Below are 20,201 nucleotides of genomic sequence, written 5' to 3'. Positions count from 1 at the left end.
AAAGCCAGCCCTTCCTGTTTGCCATCTCAATGGCAAACAGAGAAGAGTTCTGGACTACAAAAGGGCAAAATTCTCAGTATAAAATACAGAATCCACCCTAGAAACAAGTACTGGCTGAGAGGCTCTCCAGGGCATCACAATCTGTAAATGAAGGGATGAACCCAGCAGATTTAGAGCACCCCGGCAGAGAGGCCATCGTGTCCAACTCACCCAGAATGGCAATTTCTGTAGCTGCAGTGACCCCCACACTGTCAGCCAAGACAGTTTGGCGCATGAGAGCTTTACGCACTCACCAGAAGTGTAGAAGTGGGGCTACGACTTCTTCACATAAAGAGCGTCCTGTGCTCAAGGGGAATTATTACACTGGTCTACAAATAGACTTAAATATTTAAGTCTATTTACAATAGTGCTGAAGAGCCTAACAGCATCCCTGCATTGTACACACCACCACAGAACGTTGCCCACAGAAAAGCGCTGACCTGCACAGCCTACCCTTGCTACTGTCCCGTCACACTCCCCAGGGGTAAGAGGTGCTTGTCTCACAGGCAACCGTGAGCAGGGTGTCACAGCTCCACAGCATACTCCCCACTGCAGAAGGCCTGAAAAGATTTGTGCAATTTTTCCAATTTCAGGTAACAAAATTCACCAGTGCATCCACATTGAACTAGATTAACAATTAATTTATAAAAACAGACATCTACAGCACACAATGAAGTAACAAAATCAGAGGTTTATTGATGATTGCCATCATTTATCCTTTTATTTCCCATCTCCTCCTGTCCCAGAGAAATGTTCTTATCAATCTTACTTGATGAGTTGAAAACATGGTTTAGATTCCAAAGAAATGCAAGAAAACTAACATAGTTTAATGAATTTAAGGCCTAGCAGGAAGTTGCTGTTAAAATGACAGGCACTATAGCCGATGCGCATCAGGTACTAAAAGATGCCAAGTCTAAGCTCAGTATTACAGACAGCAACAGTTACACCAGACCCTCCAATGCAGCAAGCAGCCTCTGGCTGACTTTTCCACATGGTAGCCTCTTAAACCCTGTCATGTACTGGCAGAAGAAATTGCAACAGATGTGTCTGAGACTCAACCAGAGGCTACAGAGCACTGACGCAAGAATGGCTGCTAGGAAATACATGTTTGGAAGTAACATAAACCCATTACAGGGCTGCAGTTAGAATCACTGTCGTTTCCCTAGGAGGGCAAATAACAGGGAGCCCCAAGTCTCTCTGAAAGGTACAAAGGCATCGAAAACCCTACTTTCCGTGGATGTTTCTACCCTTAGCGCTGCCCCATGTTTTTAACTATTTGAAAAGGCAACTAAGTCTTTATGCAGTCCTCCACCACTTCCGACATCAACCAAACTGAGCCGTCCAGTAAGCGCTATAATCACAGAGTGTTTTAGCACCTGGCCCAGAGACAGTCCCCTCAGGCAGTAGCAGTTCCCAGGGAACCTGGGCTAGAACAACAGCAGATATACACAGATAAGGCCACTTGTTCTTTGGTGTACCTGAACAACTGTTTTGATATGACAAGTTTAAAAAGTCACTATTAAATACATTGAACAATAAGCACCTAAAGTTAACATTCACATATCAAACCTCTGGACATGATCAGAAAGCCCATTCAGAGACCAAACAATGGGAGCTACCCTCCCCAACAAGTTCTTGTGTAAAAGATGCACATCTTCCAAACACGATTTAAGAGTGCCAGCACAACCAAAAGGTTTGTATTGCTGAAATCTTTGTTTCTCAAACTAGGATAGTCTACAGCATGTCTCAAAACAACTACAGCTGTGGTTTGGGGAGAACCCACATAGTTCTCCCAACATTACCAAAAATCTGAGGCAGTCAAAGGCAGATGGAAGGCTGACCAAAGACAAGAGAATTCACTAACAGAGTCATCACAGACAAACAAAAAAAAGAAACAACAACAAAAAAAAAAGCACTGTGGTGAAGAGAACAGTCCTGCTTTCTGCAGGGTAAAAAATAAAAACCTTGGCAGAAGCTAAGGCATTTCTATACACATTGGGTCAAAGCTAGCTGAATGGGCACCTCAGTATATTCTCCACGGTAATGTTACACTTTAAGTTGCTTCTGTACAGAGCACCATAAAGCTATTGTTTGTGCCCACATCTTTACCAGAAAACGTGCAAGTGCTCAAGCAGGATACATTAAACAAGTCTTCTAGAAGCACTTACATGAAACAGTATGTGGGATTGATATTAGCACTTGTCAAGAGCTAGTTGTAGTAATCAGCAGATTACTGAAGGCATCAGAAAGGCCTGAATACCCTGGGGAGGGGAAGACCATATTTATTAACATATGATGGTTTATGAGGATAAAAGAAACTCTCCGCATGTTTTGTCCTTGTATCAGCAACCATGTGCTACAAAGCAAGAAAGGAGAAGACTGAAGACACTCAGGCACTGAAGACTCAAGAATGAAGACACTCAAAACCACGGTAGCACTACTTGTTCCAGTGGTACGTATTTACATGAAAGTGACTGCAAGTCAACTCACACTGTGAAGCCGTAGCCTATTGCCCAGAGGAAGGCCTAGCCTGCCTGCTGTGCTTCAGAATCTTCCAGATTCGACCTCCAGGTCCCTACCCATTCATAGTGTTTTACGTGTTGACTGTGTGGATAAGCCTGACTCCACAAGGGTGTCCCGAGCCACTAGCTAGCTAAGAACCTAACAGTCTGATGAACTCACCACAAAGTAGTACTGATCTTTCACAAAGTTACACTGATGTCCCCCTCTGCTGCCCACCCAGGCAGTCCGATCCTCACATCTTCCACAGGGCACCCCTTCCCTCCCCAGCCCTCCCTCCCCAAATCATCGGGTTACCCTCCCTATGCACTTTAGCATAACCCTCATCCATCTGCCTAAGAATCTATCAACAAACAATGGTCTATAAACTGATCTCACAACCACAGAAAAGAGTTTCTGTGCAGACTCCATTAGTGAAAGGGAACAGACGACCCTAATAGAATGCAATACTGGATTTCCCTCCCGGTGGATTGAGAACTTTGTTGTGTGAGCGTGGCCTTGGTCCTAGTCGGGGCTCGTGATTGTCTATCTTGGGTTCTGGCTCCTTGCATCGCTCCTCTTTGCCCAGATCTTTTTTCTCGCCTCCATCTTCCAGCTGTGGTTTGGTATTTTCTGTAGCTGAATAAAAAGAAAAGGTATTAGATCAACTTGCTATCCTGTAGCGCAGAAAGCGCCTTATCTTCTGTAGGCTGCATATTTCCTATGTCTCCCATCCATAGCACACTGACGTTTCCCTGTATCTGTTCATTTTTCCTGAAGGAAACAGGTTGCAAGAAGTGAAATTCTTCCTCAGCATAATTCCTCTCTTCCTTCAGCAAGCTTTCTAATAAAGATACATAGGTTAAGCAATATACCTTCAGAATTAATTTGGCAGTTTCAGGCAATTAAGAGACACAACATACCAATGAATCCTTCCATACTGAGCTCGAAAGCAGGGCTCCCATCATTCTTTAACAATAACTAGCTGAGCAATAACACATTTTGTCAGTCAGCTATTTGTTATTTACAACTACAGGAGGCCAAGATCACGCACTTGAAGGAGATGGCAAGGGAGGAAGTAGCAATCGGATAGGATGCTTTTCTGTATATACAGATTCCATATATATCCATATACACGCACAGTATCAAGCAAACTATATACACAAATCGAGCACATCACGACTTAACACCTGTGGAGTTCTCAATAAGAGGAAGAGATTCATTTCCCTGAAGCCAAGTGATTAAATTTCTGACTAACAGAAGGAAAACTTCTCATTTATATTATCCTGAACACCAGCCTCAGTCTTATATTTTGAAGAAGAAGCATAAGAAACCGTTCCTCAGAGATTATCTTCTCAAAGAGAAGAGAAAGAAGAATTTCTCTTGCTGACCTTCTAGCTTCTTTGGTGTTTCTTCTTCTTTCAAGACAATGTGATCCTGCAAAGAAACAAAAAACTATCTTAGTATATTATTGCTCTCAAACGGTAACTCTGTCACAAAATCCTTCAGAACATTTTGCTTTGTTTCTGATCTAAGTTTATACCACTTTTATCACTGTAAAAACCAAGAGCTGCAGCGACTGCGTGCAGCCCTGCATCCCCTCCACTGCTACATAATCCCAGAAGCAGTGGTAGGAGGTAACTCCCATGTTACACCAAGGTGCACATCTAGGACAATTCACAGAAATGCAGGTGAAGACTTCATTAGAGGCTTAAAACTTTGTCTGTGATGAACGGTTCATTCCAAAGGGCTGGAATTACCATTCTTGTAAAGCACCCACTACCACCCATCCAGGAGAAGCTGATATTCACAACTAGAAGCAAGCAGCCTTTGAGCACCCTATTTATATGCAGCAACTACTGTCTTCAGCCAGCACCCACAGTGACCCCAACACTCAGGTAATTAACAAAACCTTTTAAGCTCCAACAATCCCAATTGATTGTCAGAAATGCACAGCAATACTTCAGAAAAGCTGGCCTGTTTATCCACCCATGAATTTCAACTTGTAGTAATTTTTGAAAATAGTCTATCTCCTTTCCACCCCAAGGCTCTAATTAAAGACATGGGAATTTCCAAAGTGTTGTCCTCCATTTAGTCAGGAAATTGCAGGAATTAACATTCCATTTTTAAAAAAGCAACTAAAAAGCATCAGCGACCAGCCTGATAAAGTGGTACAGAGGAAGAAAACAAAGCCCTTTCCTACACAGACAGCACCTGACAAAAACCTAGCTCCCAGGTTTTTTCCTCTCCTCCTTTCTCATGACTCAAATCCCCTCAAATACATTCCAGAGTCTGCATTAAAAATTAGGCAAAAGTACACTACCAGCATGTTCAAATTAAGGGGAAAAGGAGAAAAGAGAAAAAGTTAAATTGGACTAATCTTTTCTTCCTAAGGTTCCAGGAAAAATGAGACTGCTATTACCTTTTCAGCACAAACACAGTGACCTGTTTTTCATGCTTCTCTAACTGATATGCATATCACCTTTAAGATCAGAAAATAACAACTGATTCAGCAGGACACACTTTTGCCTGACACCACTAAATCAAGTGCATGCTGGAGTTGACACTCAAAGTTGATCCTGAGTTATCTTTTTCACTGTTGATCACTTAAGCTTAATCTCCTGCTGAAGTGCTTTCATGGTGAATGTAGATACATATATTTAAGAGAGGTGAAGGGCACAGCCAGGCCACATGAGGACTTATGACAGCAGCTCACTGATGGTCACCAACTTTCCAGAACTGGTATCAAGATCACCTCTGCCAAAATGGCAAGTAAAGAGAAGTATCTTCTACCTATCTAGCTTAAATGCCTCTAAAGCTGTGTGCCAAGCACTCTAGCTGTATAACACTTACAAAGAAGACCAAAGGCATCAAAAGCAATTTTTTCTTTTTTTTTTTTGTTTTTTTGAGCACATATCTGCAGTCTAATGAATAGATTTACTGCAAACTACAGAGCACACTGAAATCTGATATACCAAAGATAACAAGCTCTCAAACAAAGACTTCAGGAATAACTGTCTAATTTGAAGTTACCCTATGCATAATTCAGGTCTGTCATCTTGGAAAGAATACAGGCATCACATTGTGACGAGACTGAGATGACTCATTGAGCTGCCAGCTTCTTGGTTTGACAGCAAAAGAAATACAAATACCTTTGGCTTGTTTGGGTGTGCTCGCACAACACTGGTAGATACAGGAGACCCAAAGATATCACTTGTCTTTCCACCAGGTGGATTCATCCGTGGACGAGGCTGAGAAGAACTAGAATCCTCAAAAATCCCACTTTCTTTTCCCCCTGTAAGGCAGTCGTTAGATTATTTTTTTTTTCCCCTAGATGACTCAGTTTTACCACACTATATTAAAAAAAATTAAAAGAAGACATAAGAATTCAAAGACTTCTAGAATGCTACTGCCTAGAGACTTACTTTGGCTTGCCTGAGGATACTACTTTAAATCCTTTGTTACATGAATTCACTAGAGGATCTCAGATCCACAGCTGTACTCACTGCAGCTAACAGATGATACAGCTCTAGAACAGAACAATTTCTTTTTGTCATTTCCTAGATCTCAACTCAGAAAGAATTAGACTTGGATGATGTGCCAAAAAGAGTGTGAACATGTAGATCACGGAAATATTCATATATCCAGAAGTCTGAATAGATTTATTGCTCAGGTCCACTCAATTTGTAAAAATGAAGCATTAAAAGACAGATCACAGTGCTCCACTTCAGGAATACAAACCCAGTTCTGTGCTACAATTCAGAGCCCAATCATGCCAAAGGAGGTGGCTGCTCTTACCTGGAGGGTTTGTTCTTTTTGGAACGTTTTGAGGTTCTTCTGATGCTCCAAAGATATTGGATGCCATCCGGTGGGGCCTGCTTGAAGAAGAAACTTCTTCTGCAGCCCCAAAGAGATCACTAGAACCTCCTCCAGGGGGCTTCAAAACTCTACATTGCAGAATGAGAGAAGCACAAGACACAAGTTTGTTTGAAATTTACAGCATTCAACATATTTGATGTCCCCTCCCCATTCTCCCTTGCATGTTATGAATAACTATTCTGATTTTAATTTACTTCATGTGATTCTGCTACATCCATGTAGTATCTAGGTTTCAAGAGCTGTTCTAATAAAATATTCTCCAGTTCAGCACAAATATTGCCAGCCTCCTAGTCAGTCAACTTGATCATCATGTTATCTATGATTACTTGGAATGGTCATAACAGTGCTACCAGAACAAATGTCTGTGCTATCTGTGGTGTTTAAGAGAAGACATATGACTCTGGTTAGTATTTACTTTAAAGAATCAGACTTTCTGCTAAACTGCACACGCCAACTTTGCCTCTATGATAAACTGAAACCCATTAACTTTTAAACAAAAGCAGACATTACTGAAAAATTTGCTAGTTTCAATCATCAGTTATCATCTTAGCTGCTGCAGAGTTTAGAAATTTTCAGTGGTCAAGATGCAAATCCATGACAACTAAAGCTCTGCACTAGAGGTATATCAAATGGATCCTCATACAAACTGGAGGTTACAACAGAAATGGACTGACTTCTTGAAAACCAACCAAAAGTCATGCTTGTCCACGAGTAATAAGTTCACGGTTAATACCTACGCCTTACTCAACAGACTTCAGGTCCTGTCCTGAAAAGGAACTGAACTACTACATGGGAGAAGAATCAGTGGAATTGGAAAATTAACAGAAAAAGCATGGGAAAGCAATGAATACCCAGGTATCAAAAGTAATCTTTACAGTTACATCTACTTGACCAGTTATGCACAATCTTAGCTGAGCAAAAGTAGTAGGTGAATTACCTCTTCTAAACTGAACACTTGACCTGGGACCTAAACTAACCTTTACTTTTACACAGGTTATAAATTGCAAGATCTTTATCCCATTTTACCTAAACAGAATTCAAACATCAGTGAATTAATACAACATATCCCCTCCGTAGATCTGTGACAGAAGCAAGCCACTTCAGGTTAGCTATCTGCAGGCGTAAAAAGAGGTTCCTCTGGCAGCCAAGATCTACTCCATTTTAACTCTTAAGATTTAATTTCACAAAAGCAGAGATATTGGGCTGCCCTGTCAGAAAATGAGCTTTACCAAGCATTTCAGATCTCAAGATACAGAACGCGGTTCAATTATCTTTGGGAGGAAGAAGAAAAAAAACTCCTCTCTTAGTGTGGGAGTAGTTTGTATAGTCAGAACCAGCCCCAGAGAGACTGCCTTTACTAGCCAATTTCAGTATTTTAATCCTTAATACAACTGTGGTTTAATGAACCCCTTCAGCTTGAGGGAGAAACTAAAATTTCAGTAGACAGGACAACTGTCTTGTCCACTGCACAGGTAAGAGACTATCTGAGCAGAAGGTTTATTTACACTTTAGCATCCACCAGACTACAGATCCAACTATGCTATAAGATTTCCACATATCTTAGAAGACCTAAAACTGCTCTTAAAACAGGCATTGTATAGGCAAATTATGTATTTCGATCATCCACAGTGGTCCAGAAACTATGAGGCAGTTTAAGCATTTAAACTTTGGAGATGGAAGGAAAAGTAAAGGGAACAATTCAAAAAACCAACCTACCAAACAAACTCAAAACAAACCACCAAAAATTAGAGTTTAGGAAGGGACTCCTGTTAAAAAAAGGAGGTCTGCTAGTATCCCTCACATAATTGAAGTTATTTCTGACTTTACCCATTGTTTTCAGCTACTTTTTAAATGCATGTAGTCCTTCTTGAATTCTAAGTACACTAATCTAAGTATACTATCAGAGAGATTGAAAGGAAGAGAAATGTAATTTATTCAGATGGAATTTCTTACATTCTAGATTCACTCCATTTTCCATGCTTTTTTCTTAACACATGCCTACAAGCGTAGGAGGGAATAACAAAATAACTACATTCAGATTTTTTTTGGTTTAAGAAAAACAACCAGTCATAAGAATCAAATTACTTCTCATTCCTGCAACTGGACTTAAGATCCATTGCAGGAAAAAATTCTAGGGAAACTCCATTTTAAAATTAAAGGTCTTTATTATTCAGTTCACAAACTCAATTAAGCTTCAGAAGAAATCCAACACTGATTAATCTTCTGTTGTCCTCCTGTTTTCAGGTCAGTACACATACTAAGAAAACCCTACTGTTGCAATGAGTAAGTCAGAGGCATCACTTGAGGTGCTTAGGAAGCACTTTGCGATCAGCACAAGAGGTGACCTTTTCTGCCAGCACCACCTAAAAGAATGCCTTGACTTCACATACACAAAGTGGATTTGCCTTCTCAGTTGCAGAAACTTCTAATTGTTGGGAACCTTCCAAGTATTCCATAGACTTCCAAGTGACTGCGACACCAGGTCCATAAAATTCTTACTAATACAAAGTCAGATAACTAAGTCATTCACAGGAATTACAAAAAATAATACTGAAGTACAGCAACAAGGTCTTCCAGCTTACGACAGCAAAGCGGACAGGGTTTTGTGCTCCTTCCCTTCAGCCACAAACTGGGGAGAATACAAAGTTATCTTCTTGCTGTGTAGCCTCTAGAGCACTGCTGGCCTCCTTGTACTCCTGCCTCACTCAGTCCTAGGTCAGAGTGAAACGTGCAGGTCTCCCACAACAAATAAGAAAATAAGTTTTAGACTGTGAATCCTACCAGAGGAAAACAGCATGCTAAATCAACAGAGTACAAGGAAAACCCACATACACTTTAAAGTAATTTTAGTTTATATTGGTATTAGGCCAGTTTACAGAGAGATATTTTTGTGTCTGGTAGCCAGACAAGCCCGATCGTCTTTCTTCCCGGGGGGGGGGGGGGGGGGGGGGGCGGGGAGAAGAAGGTGGTGTCTTATTCTTTTAAACAGCAATGAAAAAAACCCACTTTGTTTTCTACACAATCTAAATCTGCCTGTTCTCCCCTCCAGCAGACTAGAAGTCTATTAATTCACCTAGAAGAGCTAAATTAAGAATCCTACCCTGTAAGTTTGAAAGCCTCTACTAATTACTTTGTTCTCTTCTGTCAGGCTTGAAGAATTTTAATTAGTTCTTGTGATCTTTTTTCCTACATTTTAACACACTTGATTTGAATGCCCTTTCCTCATTAAACCTTTCAGCTGACGTATGGAAGAGGTGCCAAGACTTATCCATTACTTCAAAACCCCAGCTACAGAAATAAATATTTTTTTAAAATCTGCCTGAAATTCAAACGCTGAAGTCCTACCAGTTTTCAGACACATCTAATCAAGCAGGTAAAAGAGAGCTGCATTATAGGCCAGAGTCCATCACTAAGGTAACCAGCAGAAAGCAGGTGTTAAGATTTGGAACAACTGGCTCTAAGGCAAAGACCAGAAAGTTACCGGGGGTGCTCCTGATGCTGGGTCAATACAAGCTCATGGCTCATTAAATAGCTCGCTCATAAACAAACAGCAAAGCTTTAAGTCGGGCATCCTTTTGATCTGAAAGCTCTGAAATCACACTGACGGGAGGAGGGGAACGTCTATCACATTTCACATTACCAAGGTGGCCACATTTAACATTTTCAGCTCTATACTGTAGTTGTGAAACTGCTCATATACTAGATAAATTAAAGAGATGTAAAACCAACGCATCTTTACAGTGTGCACCACCAACAGAATGGTACAGTTCTGTCCTGCTTTGCTTCCAGAGGAACAGTAACTCTTAGACATGCAATTCCTCATTTTTATTTTGGAAAAGCAAAACCTCCTTAACAATACAAAGCATCATTATTAAAGTTTAATAAAATGAAACTAGGCAGTTAATTTGATTCAGCAAACTAGTTGTTCACTAAATCACTGTACACGATAACTGGACCACTAGAGATATATCTTGCCGGACAATTATTTAAGTGGAAGTTTTAGTTTAAAATGGTTTTAGCATAAATTATTTCTAACAGTAATGGCCATGTATTACAAAGTTCTCAAAATGCAAAGCATTTGTTAATAATTTCCTTGCAAAGATTTTCACATCAGGAAGAGTTATTTCTTCCCACTTCCAAAGCTGTTGGTGGATGCTGCAAGGACTTTGTATTAGGCTCTGTTTTAATTAGATAAACTTCTACACGTCAAGAACTGCAAAAGGATTTGCATTATCATCAAATAAAGTTTTATTTAGGGAATGATTACAATAAACTCGGGAAGAAGCGTCCTTAAATCAAGCCCTTTTTGCTTTTGATGGCACAGGCTGTGTGTCAACAGCCACCATCTCAGAGACCACTCTATAAAATGCAACAACTTAAGGTCCTGCCCCGCTGCAGTACGCGCTGGCCGTGCCGGGTCTGCCTGCACGGCTGCGTGTATTGCCAGAGTTCGCGCTCAGGCACGACGGGGACACGCCGCCACAACGCCAGAGAACAAGCCGCAACAAGACCACCTTTGCTTGCTGTTAACTAAAAAGTTACGACTGTCTGCATCCCAGACTCCACCCAGAAACCCTATTTATGAGTCCAATGTAGTTCCAAGATCACCATGGGAACAGAAGCTTCTCAGAGACTATACTAAGAGCAGAGCATCCTCAGAAATCTTTTAAATCCAGGTCATGGCTTAGAGGGACTGGAACGAAAGGCAGACTTGAAGCACGCTTACACCATTTCGAAGCACTTCCTCTTCCCTCCCCTCCGAGCGCATGATTACCTCGCAGATGGATTTATCACTCCAGATCTAAGTTATTAGGATAAACGCCCTCATCCAAATGTAACAATATATTTCAACTTCATAAGGCGAAACCCAGATAGCATCTGCTAATGCAGGCGTTTGGGCTGGATCCTCTCAAAGCTCCACAGAGCGCGACCAGGGCCTCCTCCCCCCTCGGGAGGGTACAAACTCGGGCCCCGCAGCGCCAGGCCTTTCTCCCCGCCGGGGATCCCCGCGGGAGCCGCGCCCCCCTCCAGCTCGGTGACCCCCAGCCCGGGCTCAAGCCCCTCCCGGCGGGCCCGGGCCAGGCGCCGAGCACTGCAGCCCCGCGGGGACCGGCGCGGCCCGGCCCGGCCCTGCCCGCCCCCTCTCCGCGTACCCCACGCGCGGGCCCGAGCCCCACGCGGCACGCAGGGCCGGGAGCTCCCCGCACCGCCCGGAGCTCCCCGCACCGCCAGCCCCAGGCCGGAGGAGAAGTACACGCGGCAGCGCCGCCGCCCCGCGCTGGCCTCCCACCCCGGCGGCCACCAGAGGGATGGGGGGCGGCGTTCCCGCGCGCCGCGGCTGAAAGGCCCCTCGGTGGGTACCCGTTCCCCTCAGCCGGAGCACCCCCGCCGCCTCCCTCCCCTCAGCGCCGCGCCTCACCGCAGCCGCGCCTCTCCCGCGTTCCGAACAAAGCCCCGCCGCCGGCCCCAGGCCCCCTCATGGCTCTCCCCGCCTCCCTCGTCGCCCCCGCGCCGCCGGCCCGCCGCAGCACCTGGAGCTAGGCTTGGCCGAGTCAGCCTCGGGGCCCTGGAACATGGTGGCAGACGAAACCCACAGCCCCACGCACAGCGATCCTTCCTGCCCCCCCGGACCGCAGGTAGCGCCGACTGCCCCACCCTGCCCTGCCATTGGTTGAGCCACCTGCCCATCACGCCGAGCCAGCCTATCGAACGCAGGTCGCCCTCTCGATATCCCGCCTGCCCGGTGAGCCCCATAGAGGAAAGAAAGCTTGAAAAGGGGCCGCGTCGTCATTCATCCTGGCCGTCTCCCATTGGTAGAGATCGCGCGTCCGTCAGAGGGAACGGCAGAGCCATTGGCTGAGAGGAGGAGCGGGGCGAGCAGCGGGAGGGCATTTAAAGGGCCTCGCAGGGAAACCCGCTCAGGGCCCAGTCGTGTCCTGGGGCGCGTCAAGCACTGCATTGCAGCCGGTCGAGGGAGGTGGTTGCCCCGCCCCGGCTTTACTTCGAGTGCTGTGCGCAGTTTTGGATGCCACAATACATTAAGGGTACAAAGCTACTAGGGAGTGTCCAGAGGAGGGCCACAAAGTTGGCGAGGGGTTTAGAGGAGAAACTGCACAAGGAGCAGCTGAATTCACTTGGTTTGTTCAGCCTGGAGAAGAGGAGGCTGAGGGGAGACCTCATGGTGCTCTGTAGCTTCCTCATGACAGAAGACAACCCTACCCTCCTTGGATACAAGGGTTGTTAGCGTGAATCTGAGGGATATTGTATATGATTAAGTTAGTGTGAATATAGACTCTCTCCTTTTTGACTGAGCATTGTTATAAGACTAGGGCCAGGATGTCCTGGCCATGAGCTCACTCACTTAATGAATGACAAGTGCTTCTTTTTAGAAGTAAAATGAGTGAGAGTTGCTAAGAGAAATTAGTTTTGTTTCTACGTAACAAGAGTTAGGATGCCCCGTCTGTCAAGACCACCAAAGACCCCTGAAAAAAGGAAAGCATTTCGTGGAAGAAACTGAAGCAGAGCCAAGAAGAATGACTCAGTGCCAATTGTATAACTTATGTAGATTAGAATGAATATGTATCAGACAGGTAGAATATCTATGGATATATTGTATAAAAATTATAAGGTTGCCAGCTTCTGTGTGCTTGATTTGTGGAAAACCACCAAGTACCCAGGCTTGTGCAACCCTGAAATAAATTTGCAGTGTCTCTCCCGAGCGTGTGGTTATTGGCTCACTGCACACTGGGTGATGAACCTGCTTTTTGGATACACTCACAAGGGGAGGAGGAGGGGCAGGTGCTGATCTCTTCTCTCTGGTGACCAGCGATAGGACCCGAGGGAATGGCAGGAAGATGTGCCAGGGGAGGTTTAGGAAAAGGCTCTTCACCCAGAGGGTGCTGGAGCGCTGGAACAGGCTCCCCAGGGAGGCATCACGGCACCAAGCACTTGGCCAACACCCTCAGAGACACGGTGTGAATTTGGGGTTGTCCTGCACAGGGACAGGAGCTGGACTCGATGACCCTTGTGGGTCCCTTCCAACTCAGGACAGTCTAGGATTCTAACCTCACAGGCAACTGTATAACCTGATGACTTTAGCATCTGGGAACCTCTGAAGCTTCACCTAGCTTTGCCAGAGAAAGGGTTGCACCTCAGCCTCACAAAGCACAGCCAGTGTGGAGGTAATATGCACACAGTGTAATCAGATCATAAACAATCCAACTACTCTAATCCATCTTTTCCTGTCCCAGGAAATGGTGCCTGTAAATTTGCCCACAGCTCTGCAGGCTGCAGCCAAAGCAGCATTGGGCAACTGTCACGTGAAAGCCATCTGTTTCGTGGAGAATCTGGGCTCAGAGGAGCTGATACAGCTATAGTCAAGGAACCAGCACTTGCAGGAGCTGGTACAGTTACACTCAAGGAACCAACACTTGCATGGCCTTTTTAACCAAACACTTTTGATTGATAGCAAGATTGCAAGTTAACATTTGCAGCTGAAGATTTTATTTAATGGCTCCACAGCTTTCTATGTGCCAAGAAGTAAATTTAGAAGCAGCTGTACTGCTGCTTTTGTCTTGGATTAAAAAAAACACCACCAAACAAAAAAAACCCACAACCCAATACACCAAAAATATGTACTCAAAATGCAACAGCTTGCTTTGTTTCATTTCTGGCTTTGCTGATCATTCTTTATGTCTGACTCATTTTTTCTGTTTTTTACAGTGTTAAATTTTGGTCCTTAAAGGCAAAATTATCTGATCTGTGAGAAAAGGAAGTGGTAGGACATGAGGTGGAAAAGAATTGAAGGTCTCTCTTAGCTGTGAGCCTTTGTCACAGCATGGTGGAGGTGAGAAGCTGCACAGAAGGCTCAAACTTGGTCATAAAGTCCAGTACACAAGTGGCAGAGATGAGTCCTCACTCTTTGAATGGAAAGGAAGCATCAAAGAATATTACTAATAAGGTTTTTGTTGAGCTTTTTAAAATACTGTTGATTTCTTAGCATCTAGTTTAAGAACACTCTTGCACTTTCTTAATGCATAATTAAACTAAAGCTGCCATTGCGTATTGCAGAGACCAAAATCCTAAATGTGTACAAAAAGGAACTAATTAACGACATAGGCCATGGGATAATTCAGCCTAAAATAAAGCTCAGCTCTAGAGTCTAACGTCCAGCTCAAAGCAGGGTGAGCCAGACCAGACCAGCTTCCTCTGGGCTTTGCCTCGGAAAGCTCCAAAGACAGACACAACCACCTCTCTGGGTTACCTGTTCCCTTGTCTCACTGACCTCAGGGGAAGACGTTTTTCTGGTAGTGGCTACATAAAACACGATGGCCCAAATACAACCTCTTCAGCTAAGTTCCTGCTTATCTGAAGCTGTGAAGGAAAAAAAAAACTGGTGGGAAAAAATAAAAATCAAGATATACAGTATCTTTTTTGTTGTAGCCCCTTTTGTTTGGTGCAGGTCTTTTGTGCTTGTTTTGTGGTTTGTTTTTTTTTGCTTGTTGGTTTTTGTTTGTTTTGGTTGGGGTTTTGTGGTTTGGGGTTTTTTTTGTTTTGTTTTTCTTTCCCTTGTTACTGCTGACCATGGACAAAGACAGAACATTCAGGACACCCAGCCCTCTGGTTTGGCCCGTTTCTGATACTCGCAATTAGCAGTATCAGCATGGAACTGGGAATGGAACCCATAAAGGAAAAAAAAAACACAAACCCAAACCAAATAAACAAAAACCCCCACCCCTCCTCTCACCATGGTGAAAATCGTGGAAACCCTGGATGCAAGATGTCAATGGAAGGTATTCCTGTGCCCCTTGCTCTAGGTGTGCCTGCTCAAGCAGGGGGGTTGGACAAGATGATCTCCAGAGGTCCCTTCCAACCCCTACCATTCTGCGATTCTGTATGCCACTGATTTCACTGAAACCAGAATTTCACCCTGGACGGCCTGCCCTTATGGACAAATTTTTAGTTGCACACACCCCCCGCCCCCCAGGCCATTATTATGTAAATAAAGGTTAAAAGGAAAAATCTGATAGAGCATTAACAGCAAGAAACACACTGGACATAAGTTAGACCAAGTATTAGTATGTATTTATGCACAAGAATAAAAACAGCTTTACAAGTTGAATTGGAAATTTAAACAGAGGAAGTTTAACAGCTTTTGTATATTATATTAAATAACCAAAACACCTTTTTCCAAAATTGGTAAAGAATAAATAATATAATTTACAATATGGTACAAAAAATAATCAGTAAGGACACGCATTCTGCTTTATACATACACTATATAGGTATATTTATAATCTATAAAACAAATTCACATCTCAAACAAGCCAGAAACCTTAGATGATATGGCTTAACTATTATTAAAAGAAACAGCATTAAATTTTGCTGCCAGAACCGTAAGCTCTAAAGCAGTTATCATGTTTCAATAATTAATGATAACTTATTGCCGTAGTGCTTGCCAAGGTTTCACTTAGTTAACATTTACAAATTGCTGTGAAATTAAGAGATTCAAAGGTTTGAAAAAGTAAAAAAAAAAGTGCAGTACTTTCCTTATAAATGCATCTGAAGTCCGAGTGTAAAAAAACCAAAATGCAACTTAATTTCCATCTGGGATCTGCAGAGTCAGTAAATGAGATGTCTTTATAGATTAGATTTAATCCAAGCCACTTAATTCAATTTAGAAATATCAAGAGGGGTGTCAAGACAAGGCTTAACAATGCCATATTAAAAACAATTAGTATTCCTATGCTTAGTAGATTTAGTGATACAGGATAAAATGAATTGCATGGGTTATCAGGATGCAACACCCAGCAGAAAACCCAGTTAGCACGCACACGGGTAGATCTAGTTCTTAGGATGTAGTACTGCTTTTCACCTAGACTATGATGACAGCAAATACTAAATTTTCTGCCATTCGCCTTGCTGAACTATTCAGAACTTCCTTCTTATACATAATCACTAAACCAACATGGGGAAAGCCTAGAGCAATTAATACTAGAACCAGAGGTTGTTAGTGTCCATTTGTCCTCTCCAACCACCTTACAGTGCCCAAGAAACTACTAAGCTAACAAAGTCACGTTTACCTCAGAAACAACCCTGCATGCATTTCAGTGTAACTTGCTTGAATGTTTGCTTAGGATAGGCTGACAATGTTACCCATATGGATTTTGTTACCTCTGTTGGGGAAGCTGAAATAATTAAAATTGAAAAAGTTGTGTTTTACAAAAAAATAAATATATGTACACATAGGCAAGCATACATATATATATATGTGTGTGTGTATGTGTGTGTACACCCCCCACCTCCCTCCTACACCTCTTCCCCAATTTTTTGCTTAGCAGTCTTAAGCACAAACTGATGATGATTAGTACTGTAAAGCACATCCACCTAAAATCTAGAACTGGTGGAATCAAAGGTGTTTTTAAGTGACCTTTCACGTAACAAGGATAACAAATTCTGCATCAATTCAAAATTACCACAATGATCTAAGTTATTTTCAAGTTTTTCCCTGATAAGACTTACTTGTCCTGAAAGGGCTTTATTATTAAACTGCAGTTTGCAAAGCATTATATTTCTGAAATCAAATTGTTTCATAATGACAACTTTTAAGAGGCTGATGCCAAACTCAAAATTCTGAGTGCTGAACTGACCTCTGTCATTTCCACTTCATTATTACTTGGTGGTCCAAGTCTACTTGCAAAATTCAGGATATTAACATTTTCTGATCTCATGGCACCATTAAAAGCAGCCACTATGCTGACTTCATTCTGCAATTCTACAATTCCCCTATGGCAACTGATTGGGCTGAGAAAGGGCAGCTTGACAGCTTCCTGTATCAGATGGTAGAAAGCCTTTACAGATCTCGATGAAATGCTCTGCCATATAGGTGCAGCAACACTGGCACTTACTCTGGGCAACCTAAGAGTCGAACCCAGTGTCACATCCACTCCAATACCCGCATGGGTAAAGAAGATGAAATGTTTGTCAAGCCATTGGAGACCATCAGACCAGTCTTTCAAGATTTGGAATTTTAACAATGAGAGTTCAGAATTTTTTTTTTTTTTTAAATACAGTACTTGATTAGAATGTGTCACATCTCCTCCTGCACATCCTATAATCCACAACCACAGCTACAGTATGAGCCCTCTACTTTTGTCCTGCAAGTCTGAAGGATTTTTGGAGGTACAGCATAAGGATAATCTGCATCACTAATGTGAGAAGCCGAAACCAAGAGGAAACAATCTGGGAATGACCAAACCAAAAGACAGATCAACTCTAAGTGAAACTTAAAAAGTTTTAGAGGGAATGATTCTTGAGATTAATGGATATCTCCAAACTCTCCAAAACAAAGGTGAATGCTCAGAATGATAAAATTCTCAGCATTCATTTTTCTGACAGCCTTTGACTTTTTATTTTCTAGGATTTCATGACTTCCTGATAATTGCATCAGAATTCTCAAACAAGGCTCCGTAAGAATAATGAAAGAGAAATAATGACAGAAGGACTTAGTATCCCACATGACACGCAGTCAGAATAGGAAGTTAGCCCACAGGTATGAAATTCTCCATTCTTATAGTCATGATTGTTTTCTTGCTAGTAATACAGGTTTGCCTCCCTGTTGGGAAGATCCCATTGTACTAATGCTGGTTTTACACATCTGTATGGTTCCTACATCAAAGAGGAGAACGTAGCAACCTGCTATGTGGGGTCTTGGAATGTCATCCAAATCTCACTTTGAGTGAAATCAGGAAGGCTGCTCTGGGCCACACAAAAGGTGCATCAGAAAACTTGTTACATTTTCTCTTGGTAGAAAGCATAAGGCAAACTATAGAGCAGTTGAAAAAAAAGAAACAACAAAACAACACAACCTACATAAAGCAGGGTAAAGTGACTGGGAAACAGAAAATCCAATCAGTGCATCGTGAGCAAGGTTACAAGAAAAAACTCCCAGTCAAATGCCTTGTAAAAGTAGCTAAAGGCAGGTAGAACTACATCCACCAAGTATAGTGCAAGTTGGGAAAATGAACCCCTGATAATAGCCTAAGAGATGGAGAAGTTTTGTTTATTAATAATATAAAGTTGAGGTTTATATAAGACTAGCCCCTCGGATAAGTTCAGAGCTTCTTAAAATAGCCAAGGGACATCCTCTTACTGGAGAAGCAGACAAGTGCCCACTAAAGGTATTCTCTTGTGACTCGTAGGAAAGGAAATAGGAAAAGTCTCCTGAGTTATAAAGGTAGAATCAATGGACAACCAGCTGTAGAGAAAGTAACTTTATATTCTTTTATATTCCTTTGAACCCATTGGTACCAGGATCTGGGTCTTTCAAATATTAGAACACTAACATTAAATGCATATGGATTTAGTAGAGGGAGTACCAGATCCACTAGTGCCTGTGAGTGACTATAATGAAAAATGATGCCCTGAGGTACTACAGAGCACCTGGAATTCACAGAACAAGGAGGAAATAAAGGGTTAAGCTAGGACTTGACACTTCCCCTCTTCATGACACAAAACAGATCTCAACAACTTTAGCGTTAACATATAATTTGTTTCTATACATTACAATATTCTTTCCTATTTCCTCTCCCAGGTCAATCCTCAGTTTTTTGTGAAGAAAGATGGCAATATATACAGGTTTCCAGCAAAGCCAAGACTAATTATGATAAAGCTCTCAGTGATTCCAGTAAGCTCTTCTGCAGTGTTTCCTGACTTAAAAAGCAACCATTCTTCAGGGAAAGCAAAAAAAACATTCTCCCACTCGTGGGATGAACTCCACAATGTGATGAACAATCTCAAAGGTAGAGAATATGAGTGCAGTCAGGATAATGATGATTGTGACATGTGATAGGCTTTAGAAACAGAGGAAACTCCCCAAAGATCCATGCAATCTGGGAGTAGGGTAAATCAGAGCTCCCCTACAAAACAAGAAAGCAGGTACGTGCCCCTGCTGGAATGGTCACACAACAAAACATAGCCAAAGAAACAGAATGGTCTATAAAAACGAAGCATCATAGAGTTGCAGCACCTTTGAAGAGAGTGTAAGAAACTTCAGTTTGACTGATTGATAAAAAGAGTGCCAACTAGGACATGTCAAGATGCAAAATGGTTCCCCATACCCACCCCCACCCTTCATCCTCCACAACTTCAGTGTGGATCCCAAGTCATGGCATTTTGATTACTACGCAAAAAATAATTCATGTAGGGGAGCTTCTGGCAATACCCTTCCCTGCTTGACCTTCTTGCTTAGGCCATTCCAAAGTACAAGTCCTGGACTGTCCCATAAACCTGCCATCTTGTATCACTCATGCAGGGGACACACCATTTCCTGTAATACTATTCCATGTTTTTTTGTTCCCAGTATATTGCACATTCCAGGACTTGCAAGTACTTCTTCAGACCTTTGAAGACAATGCTTCTCTTTTAGAAAGAATAGCACAAGACAGGGGCAACTGAGCCTCAGCTGCTTCTCTACAACCTGCTCTTGCCATGATCCCATGCTGCAAGCTCCGACTTTAGCTGAACAGTCTACACCAGCCTGATGGTCTCATATACTCACTGAGAGAGATCCCCAATTGGGGGACCACCTCCTCCTCCATCAAACAGAATTTCCCTGCGGGTTGGCTCAGGTATTGACAGTTCCTGGGCAAGGTCATTAAAACGAGATATGTAATCTATGCTGTTCTCATTCATCATGCAAGCCAGCTGGGAATCCACCACCTAGAAGAGACAGGAGACAAAAGAAGTGCTACATATCAATGGAAATTTCACAGAATCTAAGAATT

The 20,201-nt window shown here is 42.6% G+C and overlaps 3 protein-coding genes across 8 annotated transcripts in view; 1 reads left to right on the top strand and 2 right to left on the bottom strand.

Moving 5' to 3' along the window:
• Positions 1–20,201, top strand: part of LOC104053172 (major facilitator superfamily domain-containing protein 1) — a 284,336-nt gene that overhangs the window by 13,823 nt on the left and 250,312 nt on the right. The window lies entirely within an intron of this gene.
• JPT2 (Jupiter microtubule associated homolog 2) lies at positions 711–12,186 on the bottom strand. 3 transcript variants are annotated; one of them, XM_064462273.1, is made up of 5 exons: positions 12,098–12,186; positions 6,337–6,485; positions 5,691–5,833; positions 3,930–3,975; positions 711–3,177 (listed from the first exon to the last, which is right to left on the bottom strand). In XM_064462273.1, exons 1-5 carry the CDS (start codon positions 12,169–12,171, stop codon positions 2,993–2,995), a joined length of 597 nt encoding a protein of 198 aa, XP_064318343.1. In that variant the 5' UTR covers positions 12,172–12,186; the 3' UTR covers positions 711–2,992. The 3 variants fall into 3 exon arrangements, with proteins under 3 accessions (XP_064318343.1, XP_064318342.1, XP_064318344.1); XM_064462272.1 differs by lacking the exon at positions 12,098–12,186 and adding an exon at positions 11,949–12,083; XM_064462274.1 differs by lacking the exon at positions 12,098–12,186 and adding an exon at positions 11,837–11,855.
• Positions 15,480–20,201, bottom strand: part of CRAMP1 (cramped chromatin regulator homolog 1) — a 52,244-nt gene continuing 47,522 nt past the window's right edge. For all 4 annotated transcript variants that reach the window (XM_064462271.1, XM_064462270.1, XM_064462269.1 and 1 more), the window contains exon 21: positions 15,480–20,136. In XM_064462271.1, the coding sequence (XP_064318341.1) occupies positions 19,972–20,136 (165 nt within the window). In that variant the 3' untranslated portion in view covers positions 15,480–19,971. The remainder of the gene's footprint in view (positions 20,137–20,201) is intronic.

The sequence above is a fragment of the Phalacrocorax carbo genome, chromosome 10 (assembly GCF_963921805.1).
Source record: "Phalacrocorax carbo chromosome 10, bPhaCar2.1, whole genome shotgun sequence".
Taxonomy (NCBI): domain Eukaryota; kingdom Metazoa; phylum Chordata; class Aves; order Suliformes; family Phalacrocoracidae; genus Phalacrocorax; species Phalacrocorax carbo.
Note: the sequence above shows the minus strand (reverse complement) of the source record. Positions and strands in the feature narration are given on the sequence as shown.